General features: G+C 44.3%; 2 protein-coding genes across 2 annotated transcripts in view; one reads left to right on the top strand and one right to left on the bottom strand.

Moving 5' to 3' along the window:
- Positions 1 to 5,184, bottom strand: part of LOC147031286 (uncharacterized) — a 40,780-nt gene extending 35,596 nt beyond the window's left edge. The window contains exon 1 of the mRNA XM_085861156.1: positions 4,912 to 5,184. Coding sequence (XP_085717282.1) covers positions 4,912 to 4,951 — 40 coding nt within the window. The 5' untranslated portion in view covers positions 4,952 to 5,184. The remainder of the gene's footprint in view (positions 1 to 4,911) is intronic.
- Positions 1 to 17,500, top strand: part of LOC147031285 (zona pellucida-like domain-containing protein 1) — a 107,721-nt gene that overhangs the window by 44,292 nt on the left and 45,929 nt on the right. The gene's annotated exons all lie outside the window — the stretch shown is intronic.

Below are 17,500 nucleotides of genomic sequence, written 5' to 3'. Positions count from 1 at the left end.
ATCGGGACTCATGGGTATGCAAGGAGAAAGGTAGCTTTTTATTTTCAATTTTTATTTTTGGATTTAAGACAAGAAACACAGTGTTTAGTTGGGAGGGAGGGATGGGGGTGTTGGGAAAGTGGGGAAAATATTAATTGAATGTAATGGCGAGAGAATACAAAAATAAAAACGATCGTACACCGAGTGGGGAAGGATGGGTAGGCCTCAAGGAACCCAGTAAGACAAGGTCGACAAAAATTCACAAAATAACACGATTTTTTAAAACAAAACCGAATTCGGAACACACAGTAACTTGTAGGTGAGAAAATAAACAGTTAAAACGGGACAAATAACACCCGGAAACTTAGCTTTGAGAAAGTCAGCATAGAGCACTGAGAGAGACCCTGCCGCTGCTGCAAACCCAGAACAGGAAGACTTCATTAGGGTTGGGTAAATATCATTGAAATTTTGTGCATAGCATTTTCTATGGCTGCTTTCCATGCTGAATCCGAATCCGTTCGATTTTTTTTTTTTTTACCTCCGATGACCTTTGACCCCCAGAACCTTAATTTATTCCAAATGGTGGCCAAAAATTCACTTTTTCATGTTTTCCTTCTCTAATGTGACTAATAAGGCTTGTAACATATCATTTCATATGTTTTTCAGGTCAAGGAATATGCTAATCACATTTTCAAATTGATTTGATGTTGCATCGGACCGAAATCAAGTAATTTAGGGAAAAGGAAGACTTGAATAAAAATAAAAATACTAGGCTATTGAATACTCTACAAACTTGCAAAAAGCACAAAGGACCTTTGACCCCAGACAGTCTATATTTACTGAGTACACTATCGGAGAAAGAACTTCTTGCGGAAGTGACATATTTACGCTTAACTGTAGCCCCAGTTGGTATGCCTTGTATTCGTATGCCTTTACTTAACTGTATACCCGAGTTCACTCGATCAGATGTAGCCCCAGACATACACCAACAAAGACTTTTTCTTTCAAGCTTCTGGGTCTCACGATCTGCCATGACCTTTCCTGGGAAAGCCACATTTCAAACCTCGCCTCCAAAGCCAGTCGCCGACTGGGAATCCTCCATCGTGCAAAGTTCCTCCTTGGCCCACCTGAGCTCCTGACCACTTACAAAGCTTTTGTCCGCAGCCTGATGGAGTACTGCTCTCCTCTCTGGGCTGGTGCTCCTGCCTCCCACCTTTCTTGGCTTCACGCTGTAGAAACCAAGGCATTTCATATCATTGGCATCTCCCGCAATGAGGCTGTCTTTGGGCCTCTCACTCAATCACTGCAGGTTGGTCGGTGCTCTTGCTGTCTTCTACCGTCCCCTCTGCAGCCTCGCCCCCCCCTGCTTTTTCTGCGATTTGTCCCCACCACATTTCCGTAGGGTGCTCAAGGTCCGCCAACAACCCCCTTCTGGTAAAACTACTAAAATCACGAGTCACTGCTCACCTTCACTCTTTCATTCCTCTTTTTTTTCCCGCCTTTGGAATAAACTCCCTCACTATTCATTCCCATTCTTCTCTCCAGGCCTTCAAAACAGCTGTTCACCACCACCTCTTATCATCCCCCATCCAAATCCTCGATCTTTTCTACCCCCGATAATCCACCCAAGCCCACCTTCAAATTCCCTGCTTTCCTTCCTGAAAGTCCCTGTAATGTCCATTTTCTATTCCGCATGTTCCCCGTCCCATCCCTCTCCCACCCCAGATCTCCTAATGTCTCTGTTCACCACTGTTGTCCTTCCCACTCCCACCCCTCTTGTCTCATGCCCCCTTGATGTGCGTTGTGTGTTAGCTCTCATACGAGCCTCGACAAGGTATACAAAAAAAAAAGACGTGTGAAGGATGGAGCAGGGAAATTCCGCACTCAAAAATTCAGTTTGACAGAGCTGCACAACTCTATAAAGAATGCTATCAAACCCCATGAATCCGTGCAGGATAACATTAATGAACTTTTGTTGGCAGCACTGGTGTGATCTCGGTCTTATGTTGATCTGAGAATGACAAAAACAGTTCAATTTTCGCAAAATATTGTGCGGTTTTCAAAAATTGTGTTTTAAAAATCATCAAATCATTGCATGTGTCATTTTCGGATTTCCTAATCGGAAAAACCTATAAATTGATATATTACAAGCATTATTTTATCTCAGTTGGTCAGAAATTCATAAAAATATTTTCTTGCCCCCATTTTGAATAAATTAAAGTTCCGGGGGTCAAAAGTCATCGGAGGAAAAAAAATTCCAACGTTTTCAGATTCAGCATCTAAAATGGCCATAGAAAATGCTATGCGAAGACACTTAACCAAAAAAAAACTTCACTATTTACCCAACCCTAGCCTCATCACCTGAGAGGCACAAATCCATACAGTCTCCGACTCAGAACTTGTATGCATCTACTATTCCCTCAGTTACGTCTGCCGGGGTGGTGCTGAGGTGTCGTCCACCAAACGGCAGTCTCCTCAGGTTAACCTAAGGTTGTCTCTTTGGGTGAGTGCTTGGACTTTGATTTTTCAGATGATGCAGTCATCCTTGTGGAAACACTGGATATTCTTATAGGGGCCCTCGGGGCACTGAATGAGGAATTGAAGCTGCTGGGACTCTGGGTTTCCTGGGTCAAAACAAAGATCCAGGCTTTCAATGACATCTTGGATGCTGCTATCTTGTCTGTACCTGTTTGCGGTGAGGATGTTGAGGTCATGGAGAGATTCACATACCTTGGCGGTGATATTCATGTCTCTGCAGGTTGTGAGCCAGAGATCAATAGATGTCTGGGTCGGGCCTGGGGAGTCATGGATATGGATTCACTGTATCATGGTGAGTGGTGCTGTTGGTACGTATGCAGGAGAACGAAAATCTGAGTCTTCAGGTCCTTGGTGCTTCAGGTTTTGCTTTACAGATGTGAGACGTGGACTCTGATAAAGGATCTGAGACGAAGACTTAACTCCTTTGGTACAAGGTCTCTTCGGAGAATCCATGGTTTTTGATGGTCAGATAATCTGTCCAATGAGCAGTTGCTGAGAGACTCAAATGAGATTTCTTACCTGTTTAGTACGTGAGCATCAGCTGCGGCTGCAGCTCGTGAGGGTGCCTCGTGAGTCGAGAAAGCCAACGGGATGACCACTTGCCTCGTGGTTGCAGCAGGTTGGTCGACATCTCAAGGAGGTGGGGATGGACCAGGCATTTGCCTGGGGATGGCCAGACAGAGGCCCCTGGAGTACCAACAGAAAGTGGAAGCAGCGACGCACTGCTCTGACACATGCTCCCATCCCTAATCTTAACCTATTCCCTCACTTTTTCTGGCTGACTTTCCACTGCTCTCATGTGGTCCATTGGACCAAGGCCTGCTGTGAACTCGTCACAACAATTCACCTTCAATTCTTCGGCATACCAAGGATTAGCCTACAAAGATTAGCCCAGATGAGGTCCGCATTTCTCATTTGCTTCAATGGTGGTCACAATGCACTTCTTCAGGCCTTCTTATACTTTTAAGTGACCGAACCTGCTTTCCTTTTCGAAATGCAATAATTTATTCTTTGGCTTCAAAGTAGTGGGCTTACAAGCTTTGAAAATTCCTCTTTCCTTCACATTTCAGAGCACTTGACCATATTTCTACTTTAGGTTTGAAAGGTTGTTGTTGTTTCATATGCAGGCTGTGGCTGCTGTTTGCATCATTTTCTGGAAGCGCAGCTGTGTTGCAGGTGCATTGCCCCTGTTACCGGTAAGTTGGTACTCATTTTGCCAACCTCAGAAGGATGACGGCATGAGTCAACCCACCTGGTGTTGTTTTAACAGCATAACAGGGGCTTGAACTCAAGAACCTAAGATCTTAAGCCAGCCACCTTAACCATTAAGCCAAGACCAAGCTTGCTTGAAAGGTTAATTCATGGCCACAGTTTCCTCGCCCTATTCAGACAACTGGAAGATTGGATTTAAAGAAAAAATTCACAAGTCACTTCATCTATTACAAGCAGTCTTGAATCCTTCATTCTGTTACATAAATCCCACTTTGAAATTGAAGAGACAAGAAGACAAAGACAGATAAAAAAGAGAAGACTCAAAAGTGCTGAAACAATATGTTAATATTAGTCATGTAAATGGAATATTCACCTCAATCTTGACAAACAATGTACACACCATTATGGTGATATACTCGCCTTGGTCGGAACATTTCTCTCCTATTTACCATTCCCTGTAGTCTGTCCTCTGAAAGTACTTCCATGCATACACGTCTACCTCATCTAACATTCTCGTTTTCTCTTCGCATTTGCTTCTTCCTTCAAAATCTCTCTCTCCCATAAACTCCTCACATCAACAATGTTTCCCTTCAACTCTCTTCAACAATAACCCTCTTGTCCTTCAACAACTCTGATGTGTAAATGGCACTCTCCCTTAACCTGTCTTTGCCACCGTCGCACCCTCCTTCCATAACAATCTTGACTGTCTCCAAATCAGCACACTAATTTGTTTGAAGATTCAGGCCAATAGTTTTTATCACTCGCTCACAGAATTACCTCCCTGTACACTACTTACGACTACCTCTTTAACGACCCCCGATTATTCCCACCTTCTGGTGGGGTCAGCTGGGGAAACGTTTTTTGGCTCAAATCTTTCACAAACAGGTTTGGCCAGGCCTTACGTTCAACTGAAGGTGACAGGAATTTGTAGTTTAGTCGGAGTTGCAACGATAATTAACTGACTCTAAAGAAAGGATATCGTGGGAACATCCCGTTAATGTCCATCTGAGTGATGGCGCACACATTGATCCCTGCCTACAAAACACCAGGGTGACAAACCACCAGAAACCCAGGCTAAATTTTAAAATTGAAGACCGCGAGGCTACCCTGCCTCTCCCAATTGGTTTCTGATATACCATCATAATGCATATATAAATCATGGTGAATGATAAAGTTACTTACATGACAGAGCGAAGAGCAATACCATTTGGCATTTTTCCATGGTGAATACGAACAAGGAAAATGGTGCCCCAGTTACACCAAGAGAGATGAATATTTAATAAATCACTAGATGTAGATTAACTGGTGGAATAGTTAAATTGAATCCACTTATGCTTTGGCTTCACTTTTGAAGTCACCTTTTCAAGTGGCCTCGCTGTCACAAGAAAACAACTGAACTTACTGATTCCCGAGTTTTCACTCACTGGCACTGATGACACATTCGACAACAAAATGAGAAGTCTCAGGAAATTTCTCAAGCTATATTTATCACACTGAATGCGGAAACTTTAGAAAAACGGAAGTTTGGTTTTGAGTATGGATTCAAACCACACACTGTTTCCAGAACAAGCTAGTCATTGCATTCTGCTATTTTTTGATAAGGGTATGTAATGGTTTGAGGTTTTTTTGGGTATTACTCTCAACTTGATGTGTGGTTAAAGTAATATATTGCTACGATTGTTTTTCTTTATTTTTTTTTTTTGATCTTTAATAAGACTCAGTGTTGTTAAATCCAACAACATATTTTGTTGATTCACAAGATTTGATTAAATAATAGAGTTCATTAAGCAAGTGTGGTTGCTAATCCAGCACAAAACTAGCGGTCTGCGTTGGCGACACGAGGGAATGAAAACAAGAATAAAATGGTTCACGTTATTAATGTTATCTACCATAAACGATCCCTGTCTCTTTTGCTCTGCCAAAGGGTATATCCTGAAATGTCAGAACCTGGTGATCCTTCACGGTAGATAACTGTAACTATTTTATTTGTATGTTTTTATACAATAAACATAAAGCAAACTCAAGCATGAACAGCTCATTCCAGACCAAATGCACAGGTAATAATTTCCATTTCCAAACCTATGTTAAATGGCAGGAGTAGTAATTTTAAAGACAGCTTTTATTAGACAAGGTCAGAGGTCAAGTTGACGATTTCGTAAATACCAGTCTATGACTGCTTGTTTTTTTTTGTTTTTGTTTTTAAACGCAGTTTTTATTTTACTTCTCTCTCATGCAGCTTGTGCACAATAATTAAATTTATATCGAAAGCTGCTGTACACTGACAGCTGTTTGTTATCGGCCATTGTGCACAAGTCTTGTTATTCGTTTTGTCTCTACACGCCACACTGTCATCATTGCTTATTGCCCGGCTTATTGTTACCGTTATCGTTCACCAGCATCATATCAATGCGAAAATATGTGGAGAGTTATCTCAAGTTAGGCTTCACTTCCATCCAAAAAGGTGAATTAGAAGTTCCACAGTGTGTGATTTGTGGAAAAGTTCTCGGCAATCAATCGATGAAGCCAAGTCTATTGAAGCGCCATTTGGATTCTGTTCATCCTGAACACAGCGACAAGGACCATGATTTTTTTCGTCGGAAGGAAAATGCCACGAAAAGAGCAGTTTTCAACAACAGTCCACAGCAGCCGTAAAGGCATCCTACTTAGTTGCACTGCGAATTGCAGAACACAAAAAACCTCACACCGTCGGTGAAAGCCTCATCCTTCCCGCCACAAAGAATATCGTACGTCTCATGCTGGGAGAACAAAGCGCCAAGAAGCTCAATTCTCTTTCGTTGTCAAACAACACAGTTCAGAGGCCCATTGAAGAAATGTCAACCAATATTCGTGACCAGGTGGTGGCAGAAATCAAGGCATCTCCATGCGGATTTTCTATCCAATTGGCTGAGTCAACTGACGTGGCAAATTGTGCCCAACTGTTAGCGTTCGTTCGGTACGTGCATAAAGCCAAGTTCAAGGATGAAATACTATTTTGCCGCCCGCTTAAAACCACAACGAAAGCAAAGGACATTTTCGAAGAGGTGTCTTCCGTCTTTGATCAAGTTGGGCTGTCATGGGTTGATCTGAAAGGCTGTACTACAGATGGTGCTCCAGCTATGTTGGGGTGCAGATCAGGTTTCCAATCGCTTGTGAAGGCAGTTGCTCCTGAAGTGCGCGGCCTACACTGTACGATCCACCGCCACGCACTCGCAGCCAAGGCGCTCCCCAAGCCATTGACTGACGTTCTCTCAACCATGATCAAAATTGTGAACCATGTGAAATCCCAGGTTCTCAATTCGCGACTTTTCAAGAAACTTTGCGAGGATTTCGACTCAGACCATAAAGTTCTCTTAGTCCACACTGAGGTGAGATGGTTATCCCGTGGAGATATGGCGGAGCGTGTGTTTGAACTGCGAGCTGAGCTTCGTGAATTCTTCGAAAACGATGGAAAACCAAGGACTGTCGATTTCGTCGCGGCTTTGAACGACCCCGACTGGGCATTGCACCTGGCTTATTTGGTCGACATTTTCTCTCAGTTAAACGTCCTGAACAAGTCTCTTCAGGGGACTGGCGCGACTATCATTGACTTCATAGACAAGGTCAAGGGATTTCAGGAAAAACTCCGTCTGTGGAAGACGAATGTCGAAGCGGGAGTGGTGGTCATGTTTTCTTGCACGGCCGATATTCTTCAGAAGCCTGAAAAGAATCCCCCAAGGGAGTTCATACAACTGGTAAAAGATCACCTCGCTTATTTGGATGAGGAATTAAATTCCTATTTTCCGGATCTCAAGGAACTGGATCTGAAAATGATTCGCAACCCATTTCGCATGAATGAATTGGATTTGCTACCTGGAACAGGACTGCAGGAAAGCTTGATTGATCTCCAGAACGACTCCACAGCCTGAGATCAGTTTGACGAGATGAATCTTGCGAACTTCTGGTGTGGAATGTTGGGGTCTTACCCTAAGCTAGCTGCCCTGGCTGTTCATTCGCTCATAGTATTCCCATCTACATGGCTGTGTGAAGCTGGGTTCTCGTCAGTCGTTATTCTAAAAACAAAACAAAGATCCCTACTGGATGTTGAACATGATGTTTGGTGCGCTTTATCCAAAACAAAGCCTGACATCGACCTGCTTGTGAGCAAGAAGCAGGCTCAACCATCCCATTGACTGGACATTTTACACAATCAAATAGGTACTTACTGTATCATTCTTTTGTTCAGATCAGATTGCTCAATGTCATAGTTGTGAATTGTTAGTATTGTTTAACTCCCCATTGTCGTATCTGTATCGCAAATAAACACGATTTTAGTTGAATTTTAGTACAGTGGTACTCGGTGGGACCACGAACATGTGAAATGGTACCCCAGTAAGAAAAAAAGGTTGGGAACCCCTACATACCAATGCATTGGGAAGCATTGGGAAGGGTTGGGAAGCCAATGCATACCAACAAGTTATTGGATCATCTCGATACATATTTTTAATGAGTTTGTTTGTGCGTATGTTTGTGTGTTTATATGTTATTCTTTCACGGCAGAACTGTACCACCAAGAGGCCACAAATTTTGGGTGTTGGACCTTCAGAATCTGGAAAGGTTTAAAGCTACTGCCCCCTCCCCCAACAAAATCCCCTCCCCCTCAAGGAAATCGTGTGTATGTATGTTTGTGTAGTTCTGAAAATCAAAGAAAAAGCATGGCTGGGCCAATCTGCAAACGTGCTGGGGTTGCCCATGGTCAGGTTATGGGTACAACAAAAATCTCCCCCCTCCTCCACAATGCGCTTCAAGGGGGGGGGGGATTACGTAGGGGTTCTAGCGCTTGTGCATTGAAAAAAATGTTTTAAATAATTTTGTTTGTGTGTATTTTTTGTGCGTTTGTTTGTTACTCTTTCACAGACGAAACCACCGTATTGTAAAGCTCACCCAGCCAGATACCGATGGGACCCCACCTACCCTCTAGGCACTGCCAGGTAGCCCCTGCTATTAATTATAAATATTAGTGTACAACCACGAGATAATTAAAATAAGTATATTCAAGTGTTTGTGCGTTATTTTTTCACGTCCGAACAGTAGCACCAAGAGTTCCCACGTTTGGGGTGTAGGTATATATCAGAATTTCGACACGGTTTTAAAGCAAACACACCTTGGCCTTGACATCTTTTTTGAGGCCACCAAAGGCCGCTACAAAGTTTATAGTGGGATGGGAGTTCAGGCTGTGCTGCCGCCAGCCCACAGGCCAAAGGTATCCACCATGAGGCCAATAATTCCTTAGCTTTTCAATGTCCAACATGTCCCGAAACTACCGCCGGGAAAAGCTCATCCTGCGGGGCAGCGCTGGGTATACTACCTCCCACTCCCCCAGGGCAGCCCCAGGTAGCCCCTGCTAGTCTATAATAATAGTGTCTCCTCCATAACTCCAAAACCATGAAACCTAGCAGCCTGAAACTTTGCATGTGTAGAAAGGGAACTCCGAGAAACTGCATGAATGAAAATTGTGTATTTGGGTAAATTTAAACACCCCTTTTGGAGATATTTAATGGGGCGTTCATCATGAAAAAAACAAAAACAGGCCTACCCTTGGTCAACCTGCTCTCCCTTGCAGGGCTCTTAAGCCGCCATTTTGTGTCAGCCTGCTCAAAAATGCCTTACCTCGGAACCATGATCGACTCTCATGGCCAAATTAAAGTATATATAATCAAAATCTGGTCCTTAGATTTCAGGATCGGAGCATGTGGACTAACTACGTGTCAAAATCTGGAGTGAAATTTTAAAATTTAAAGGAATTAACGATTCTTACAACTAAGGGTATGTAAATATTTACTTTAAGCAAGCAAGGCTGAATATTTACACAAGAAAATGTGAAATTGCCAAAGCATTGAACTTAACTTTTTCTGCTGTTCGGAGAAATATATTGAGTGAAAAGAGATTAAAGAATGTGCTGAAAGTATAACTTCATTGAGTAAATGAAAATAATTAATCAGCGCGATCACCGCGAAGGCTCCCGTGACAGCAGTTGGGTTCTCCGTGGGGAAACCTCCAGAGTTAGGAAGTCAAAATAAATTACATTAAAGATCGAATTAAAAATAACGATTAACAACAAAGAGAAACCTTTTGGATGAAGCTTTGGAAAGAAAAGATTAGTCCATCAGCAATATACAAGGAGAAATTTATATATTTTTTCAACAACCCTAAAGATTTCAATCTTGATAGCAAGGAAGGAGGGGAGGGGAGAATGAAGAGAAGAGAAGAGAGGGGAGTGAGGTGGGAGAGAGAGAGAGAGGGAGAGAGGGAGAGAGGGAGAGAGGGAGTGAGGGAGTGAGAGAGTGAGAGAGTGAGAGAGTGAGAGAGTGAGAGAGTGAGGGAGTGAGAGAGTGAGGGAGTGAGAGAGTGAGAGAGTGAGGGAGTGAGAGAGAGAGAGAGTGAAAGAGTGAGAGAGTGAGAGAGTGAGAGAGTGAGAGAGTGAGAGAGTGAGAGAGTGAGAGAGTGAGAGAGTGAGAGAGTGAGAGTATGGGAGAGTGAGAGTATGGGTGGGGGAGAAAGGAGGGGGGCAAGAGAGTGAAGAGAGGTGCGGGAGCAAAGAGGGGGAGCTAGGAAGGGGGGAAGAAGGGTGAGAGCGAGGAAGAGAGGGAGAGTGAGGAAGGGGGGGGGAGAAGCGACGCCTCACCACATGTCTTTAAATACTCTGGGAGAAGGGAGCAAGGTGTGGTGGGGTAGCAAGGAGGAGGAGCGAGGAGGACGGGCCCCCAGGGGGACTAGGAAAGGGAGGAGGAATGGGGGAGAGTGAGGAAGGGGTGGGAAGGAGGAATCAAATATAATGTTATGCTTTGTCACCATACGAAAACACACACACACACACACACACACACACACATACACACACACACACACACACACACACACACACACACACACACACACACACACACACACACACACACACACTTCCAGGTATTTACATCACTCATGCGTTCCTGGAAAACATCATTTAAATGCAACTTCAAAATCCCATTGATTTTTAAGAAGTATTAAAGGGGGAATGTCTTCCTGACAGAAAACAAAAATTGAGTGGTAAGTTGCTTTGCTCACCCTAATGCGTCTCTTCACTCGCTCTAATCCTCCCGCTATGTTAATCGTTTGTTCTTTCGTTCTTCTAATTCGACCTTTAATTTAATTTATTTTGCATTCCGAACTCCAGAGATTCCCTACGGAGAACCCAACCAAGGCCGCCTTCTCATCGATCCCGCTAGTTAATTATTTTCATTGCACTGAATTAAGTTTTTTTTGTTGTTGTTGCACTCAATGAAGCTGGTTAATTTTGGCACATTCCTAAATCATTAAGAAATCGTTGCATCCTGTTCCAAAGTCAAGGCATCGTTGAGCAGTCCAAAAATATGATGGCTTCAGACCCCAGTGAGGTTACCCAGGAATGCCTTAAGACCCCAAAGGGAACGGTGACCGAGGATGTGCCTGATAAAAGATGTGATTAAATAAGGCTGGTCGAAGATGGTCTGTGGGGGTTGTCCTCCAAAATAGGTGTTTGCTTTGTTCTCTGAAACTACAAACACAATTTTGATGAAACTTGACCATAACCTTCATCACCCATGCTGTACCAAAGATTTTTCACATCATTATAAAAAATTGCGGTCGAAGGGTGTCTATGAGGGGATGCCCCCCAAAAGAGGTGTTTGCTTTTTTCTCAGAAACTACAAACACAATTCCAATGAAACTTGACCATCGCCTTCATCACCCGGGATGTACTAAAGTTTGTTCACGACATGAAAAATCTGGGTCTCAGGGATTCTATGTGGGGGGTTGCCCCCCAAAATGTGCATTTGCTTTCTTCTCTGAAACCACACACAAATTCGATGAAACTTGACCACAACCTTTATAACCCGTGATGTACAAAAGTTTGTTCATGGCATGAAAAAAAAATCCATAGGTGTTTACTTTCATCTCCATTACATATTTGGTGGGTCATCCATGCCAAACAATGGTTCCCTGGTTAAATTATCCAGCTGCTTCCAGGTGAGCACCCAGGGGTATTGCTTCTATGTTTATAGTGTTGTGGTTCTCGGAACTGCATGCATGCAACAGATAGTTGTCCTGAGATAGTTATCCCATTAGTGTACGTGTAGTTAGATCCCTACCTTTGTCGAGCGGGACAGCAGGGAGTGCGTTGCGATGGGCTATTAGTTAGGTTTATTAAATCATTTTTACCTTTCATTTTATTCCCTCCTTTTATTTTCTGAGGTAAATTTGCCTTGCTTGCTGCCCTCGTCCCGCTAACCACAGCGTACCACCGTCTACCCAGAGTCTCGTTTTCTGAGGCAAAATCCCGTCGTGCACATTTGGCTGGACAAACGCTTTAAGCTGCACCACCATCCGTCTACCTGAGGCCCGGCACAGGCTGGCGGACCACGTGAGGGATCGGAGCCAGTCGGAGCGCCCAACTCGGGCGATGACGTTGGATTCGGCATGGCCTCCTCCCCCGAGCTTCGGGCCCTATAAAAGATGGAGAGGTCCCTCTGTTGAGAAGAGTATGTGTGTGTGTGTGTGTGTGTGTGTGTGTGTGTGTGTGTGTGTGTGTGTGTGTGTGTGTGTGTGTGTGTGTGTTTCATGCTGTCTCCTGTTCCTCGTCTACACCCACACGACGTCAACGAACCGCCTCCTGTTTCTGGTCCCGCCTACCACTCCACCCTCGCCCTCTGGACTCCTCCCTTCTCCACTCAAGCTCCTCCTACAGACACGATCTCCATATGTGCGGCTGTGGCCCAAACTTCGCAACCATTGTCGGGTACCGCACCACGGAGCATCCCTTCCCCCGAAACGCTCAGGTACTGAAAAACTATAACCTCAACCCCCTCCCTCCCTGGCTGCAAGAGTCTTTTTCATTGGGGTTTCTTTCTCTGTGTGTGTGTCTGAGTGTGCTGGCTCCTGTCTGTTAAGTAAGCCTGCAGAAGATCTTTTGTTGTTGTTACTGTGAATAATCTCACGTCAAGTCTGCACTGTGTCTGCTTTGTAAGTTGCTTGTATAATTGTCGCACCCCCCACACCACCCTCCTCTTTTCCTGCGTTACATACCCAATAAACCTTTGTTGTGCCACATGCTTTTCCTCAGTTGCTGTAAACAAATAATTGTTGCAGAAATGTTCCCAGCTCGCCTTTGTCTTTTCCCTCATTGGTCCAGCATGGTTCGGATCCAGGTTTAGCCGGGTCTTTATTCCGAACGGTCCGTTCCTTCCAGCCGGTACGTCCTTGGCAGTGTCACTCAGCTGCATCCGATCCGGAAAGGTGATCCGATCTGGCAGAGTGATCCGGTTCGGACAAGGCGTACCGAGGGCGTGGTTCCCCGGTGGTTAAACCGCATGGTAAATTAGATAACTCGATTCCATAGGCAGGAGGACCCGAGTTCACGGGGTTCAGTTATTGGCATTCACGGTTGGTTAAGCGACCCACCGCGTCACGGAATTATCCATGAGCGACGGCCTACAATTCCGTGGAGTCTGGTGGGAATCGACGTAGCTTCCCCCACCAAGTTGTCTTCTGACCCGACCCCGCCGGCCCGCAACAATAGATTGAGCTACAGTATGTCTGTCCAAGTCATAACCTTTTTACCATTTCAGCTTTTGTCATCAAATTATCAACAAATATTTATTATGAGAATATGGAGAACATAAAATGAATAAAATGTACAATTTTTATGCCTTTGCTGATGAAGTCGTTGGGGGCATTATGTTTTTGGGTTGTCGGTCCGTCCATACATCTGTACATACGTCCATACATGCTAATTACCTCTGCCACCGAAGGTGAAGGAGGTTATGTTTTCACTGCTTTCTGTCTGTTTGTCTGTTTGTGTACAGGATATCTCAAAAAGTTGTCGATGGATTTGGACGAAACTTTGGGGACAGATTGGGTGTGTGTGGCAAGGATGCATTGATTCGATTTTGGTGAAGATCCGGATCCGAATCCGAATCTGGATACAAGAATTATTTAATTTATAAAGTGATTCTTCACCATTAAGAGATCGGGCCAAAAACGATATAGTGCTGTTTAACATGATATTTCAAAAATGTATTGGGCCCGATATGTTCTCGTGGCTCAGGCATCACGTGGTGGAGGTATGCGCTCCACCGAGTGCCCTTCCAGTTTTCTCTGTTTTCTTTGCAACCACTAATCCGATTGAGATGAAGTTTTCTCCAAAGGTGTTCCAACTTATTTACAATATTATAATGATAAGTATGATGTCATAGGTCACGTAGTGTGGCAGACAGGTTGGAAAAAAGGAAAAATCTGGACCTCTGTATGTCCAAAGCTACTCCATGGAAAAAATTGAAACTTGGCACATGTGAAGTACTCCCCATGATAAACAAGCATGATTTTTTTTATGTCATTGGTGGCTTCGTTATGACGTCATAATTGCATACATCAAACACTTTATCTGATCAGTATGAAAATTTTTGAGGGTCATCTCGGGCTAAATTGTATGGGGGGAAAAATTGATGATGTCATCGGTCACATGGTTCAACAGCCATTTTGTTTTTTTTAACATAATAACCTTCAAAATTCTTCTTCTCCAAAATGGCTTAATAAATCGAGGTGAAACTTTACAGGTATGATCACCTATCCATGAGAAACAAAAAGTTCTCTGCCTATTACATCATAGGTCACATGGTTTAGCAGCCATGTTTTATTTATCCTAAAATATTTGAAAAACATCTTCTCCAGAATGGCCTGACAGATTGAGGTGAAACTTCACACACATGTTCCCCAAGTGTTGGGAATACCAGCTTGTTTACAAATAATTAATACATCACATGGTCTGGCAGCTATATCGGATTGAATGAAAATCTTTTAAAAAAATTATTTATCTATAACCACTTCATCAATCGACGTGAAACATCACAATTATGATCTATTAATCATGGGGAATATATATACTTCTATATATATATATATATATATTTTTTTTTTATTTCAACCTGATTCGATGCATGGTCAGGCAGCCAGAATTATTTAATATTTTGAATCGAGGTTCAGGGATTTAAATCTAACTTTGTAAAAAAAATATATATATATATATATATCTATATATATATATATATATATATATATATATATATATATATATATATATATACATATATATATATATATATATATATATATACATATATATTGTTGCAAATTCGCGCCGGCCGGCGTGCGAACGTCCGCGTAACTCGAATCGCGGCACGTCACCCACCGGACGGACAATTCTGTCATGACCCTCTCGGACTAACGCCGGGAGCTAGTCGCGGGTGGGCCTTTCGGCCTCACCACGATCATGCCAACCGGCCCCCCGCGTGGGATAGGGTTGTTTGCCAAACTCGACCTACCTAAGTACCCATGCAGAGAGTAGACCGGGCGATCGCACCTCGCCGCAGGTCGACTCCGGACACGGGCCACTTAAGCGACCTGTTCCGTACTATCGGGATACTCGAGCGGTGTTATCGTTGGCCTCGACGGTTCCGATTAATTATCGGGCGTATAAAGCCCACTACCAACCCTTTACGTGAAGCAAGATGGAGATTCAATTAAAGGAAAGACGAAGCGAAACGGGAAAACAGTTCAACATGATGCACATTTATTTCGCGGCACACGGAAAGCACACATATACAATTAAACAGAATGCACATAAAGCAATTGCAACAAAAGAAACACAACAAAGCAGATCTACAACCGACAACGCATGCACACGGCAACACTTACACAGTTTTACTTTACAGACGGCGCCAACCACACATTTACTCAAAAGCAAAAGAAAAGGGCCACCCTCAAAGACAAGGAGGCAGACGGGGCCTGTGGGCCAATATTTGCGCGGGACCTGAAAGAGCGGTCAGGTCCGCGAGACCGGGTGGATCCTACCCGTGTCTTTGTGATGAGCCGCAAATGTGGCGTCGCGGCTGTGCCCCGACTTCGTGCTCCTTCGCGGGTTTCGTTGGCACTGCTTGGAGTGGGGTGGTAACGGAGCCCCCTTTTCACACTATCTCAGTGTGCGGGGGGAAAAAGGGGGGGGGAGGGAATTGTTGATGCTCTGGGGAAAGAGGATAGCTGGCTTGCTTGGGTTCCGCGATGAGCGATTCCACTGCGAGCTCGTCGCCGACCGCCGTCTTCCTTGCCTCGGACCCGAGCTATTCGGTCTCTTCCCCCATTCTCCTCAGCCGACTGCAGCAAACCACCTGTACGCCCTCGCCTCCCGACTCACTCCCCGCTCCCCGCTCCTCCAAGGCCGACTCTGTGCTCAAACCGACTCGACCGCGCTCCAGGCTTCCTCTCTCTGCTGCTCCCCGACAGACTCCGAACCCCGACAGACTGCGAAACCCGACAGACTGCCCGCTCCACTCGGCTCTCCGACCTCTCCAGACTGACTCTTTTGAAACTGACTCCAAATTTGCCCCGCGCTCGGCGCTTTATAGGCCGGCAGGAGAACCCATATGCAAATTTCTGGATCAGAACGAGCTCGGGGGTGGAGCCACGCTCGCCCATTGGACGGAGGAAAAGGGGCGTGAGTCTCCCCTGATCCTCGAATTTGCATATCTCGATTATACACTGACGCGCCTGGAGGCGGGGCCAAACCGCCCCGCGCTTGCTGATTGGACGGATCAGAAGTGGGCGTGTAGCATTCTTGATCCGAATTCTCCTCGGAAAGGCCGCATTTTGCACTCGTGGCTCGGCGCGCGTCCCGTACGAGGCCAGGACAGCCTGACGTTCGGCGCTCACAAGTGGTGCGGGAATGGCGGTAGAAGGAGGAGAGGTGAAGGTGGTGGAGGGTTTATGGTGGTGGTTTATGGCCATGGCGACGTTTGGAATGGCGGTGATGCGATGTTTGCGGGAGCGAGTTGTGAAGGTAAAGGTCGTGGCTGTTGGCGTTGTTGTTGTGAAGCGGCGTTGCGGTTGGTGGTTGTTGTGTGATGGCGGTTGAGACGTGGTTGGTTCAAAATAAAGATAGAACAGAAAAACGGCTATCTCAAAGGGTCGCAGCCCGAATGAATCACATTTATTCCCTCTAAACAATGGGTTTGGGGCTAACTACACATGCACTTAGAGATATCTCACCTACGGGACCTGAATGGTGGTTTGCGAATTTCCTCAACCGCAACAATACATATATATATATATATATATATATATATATATATATATATATATATATATATATATATATATATATATATATATTAGTAAATTATATAATAATGTGGGTGGAGGTATATCTGTCGATGTCGCGACGTCGAAATGTGACCTTCTAGTTTTAACTGTTGTTTTTATCAAATTTACTTCTGGGGTTTGAGAGGTGTAACAGCAGTACACGGAGAATGAGAAATGGAGTTTTTGATGTGCAGTGCAACTCCGCCACTGGGACTGGATTCAGGAAGATCAAACCAGAGAGACACTAAGGAGTCAGGGACATCCTGTGCGAGGAAGGATCCTGTTTAACAGATGACGTCCAGTTCATCGACAGCGGCCTGGATTGAGAGACCTGTGAGCTTGGAGTGGAGACTACAGATGTTTGAGATCCAAACATTTTGCGATGGAGGAAGAGTAAGTTTTATTTATGTGCAACTATATTTTCTACTGTACTTACTTTTTCCTTTATTATTACCTCCGCTACTGAAGATGGAAGGAGGTGATATTTTCACCCTAGTCTGTTTGTTCCTTGGTGAATTTTTTTTTTGCCAAGTATGTTGGTCTGTGGCCACAGTGTGTGTATATATATATATATATATATATATAT

This window comes from Eptatretus burgeri, chromosome 2 (assembly GCF_056783735.1).
Source record: "Eptatretus burgeri isolate ZD-2024b chromosome 2, Ebu_testis_v1, whole genome shotgun sequence".
Taxonomy (NCBI): Eukaryota; Metazoa; Chordata; class Myxini; order Myxiniformes; family Myxinidae; genus Eptatretus; species Eptatretus burgeri.
Note: the sequence above shows the minus strand (reverse complement) of the source record. Positions and strands in the feature narration are given on the sequence as shown.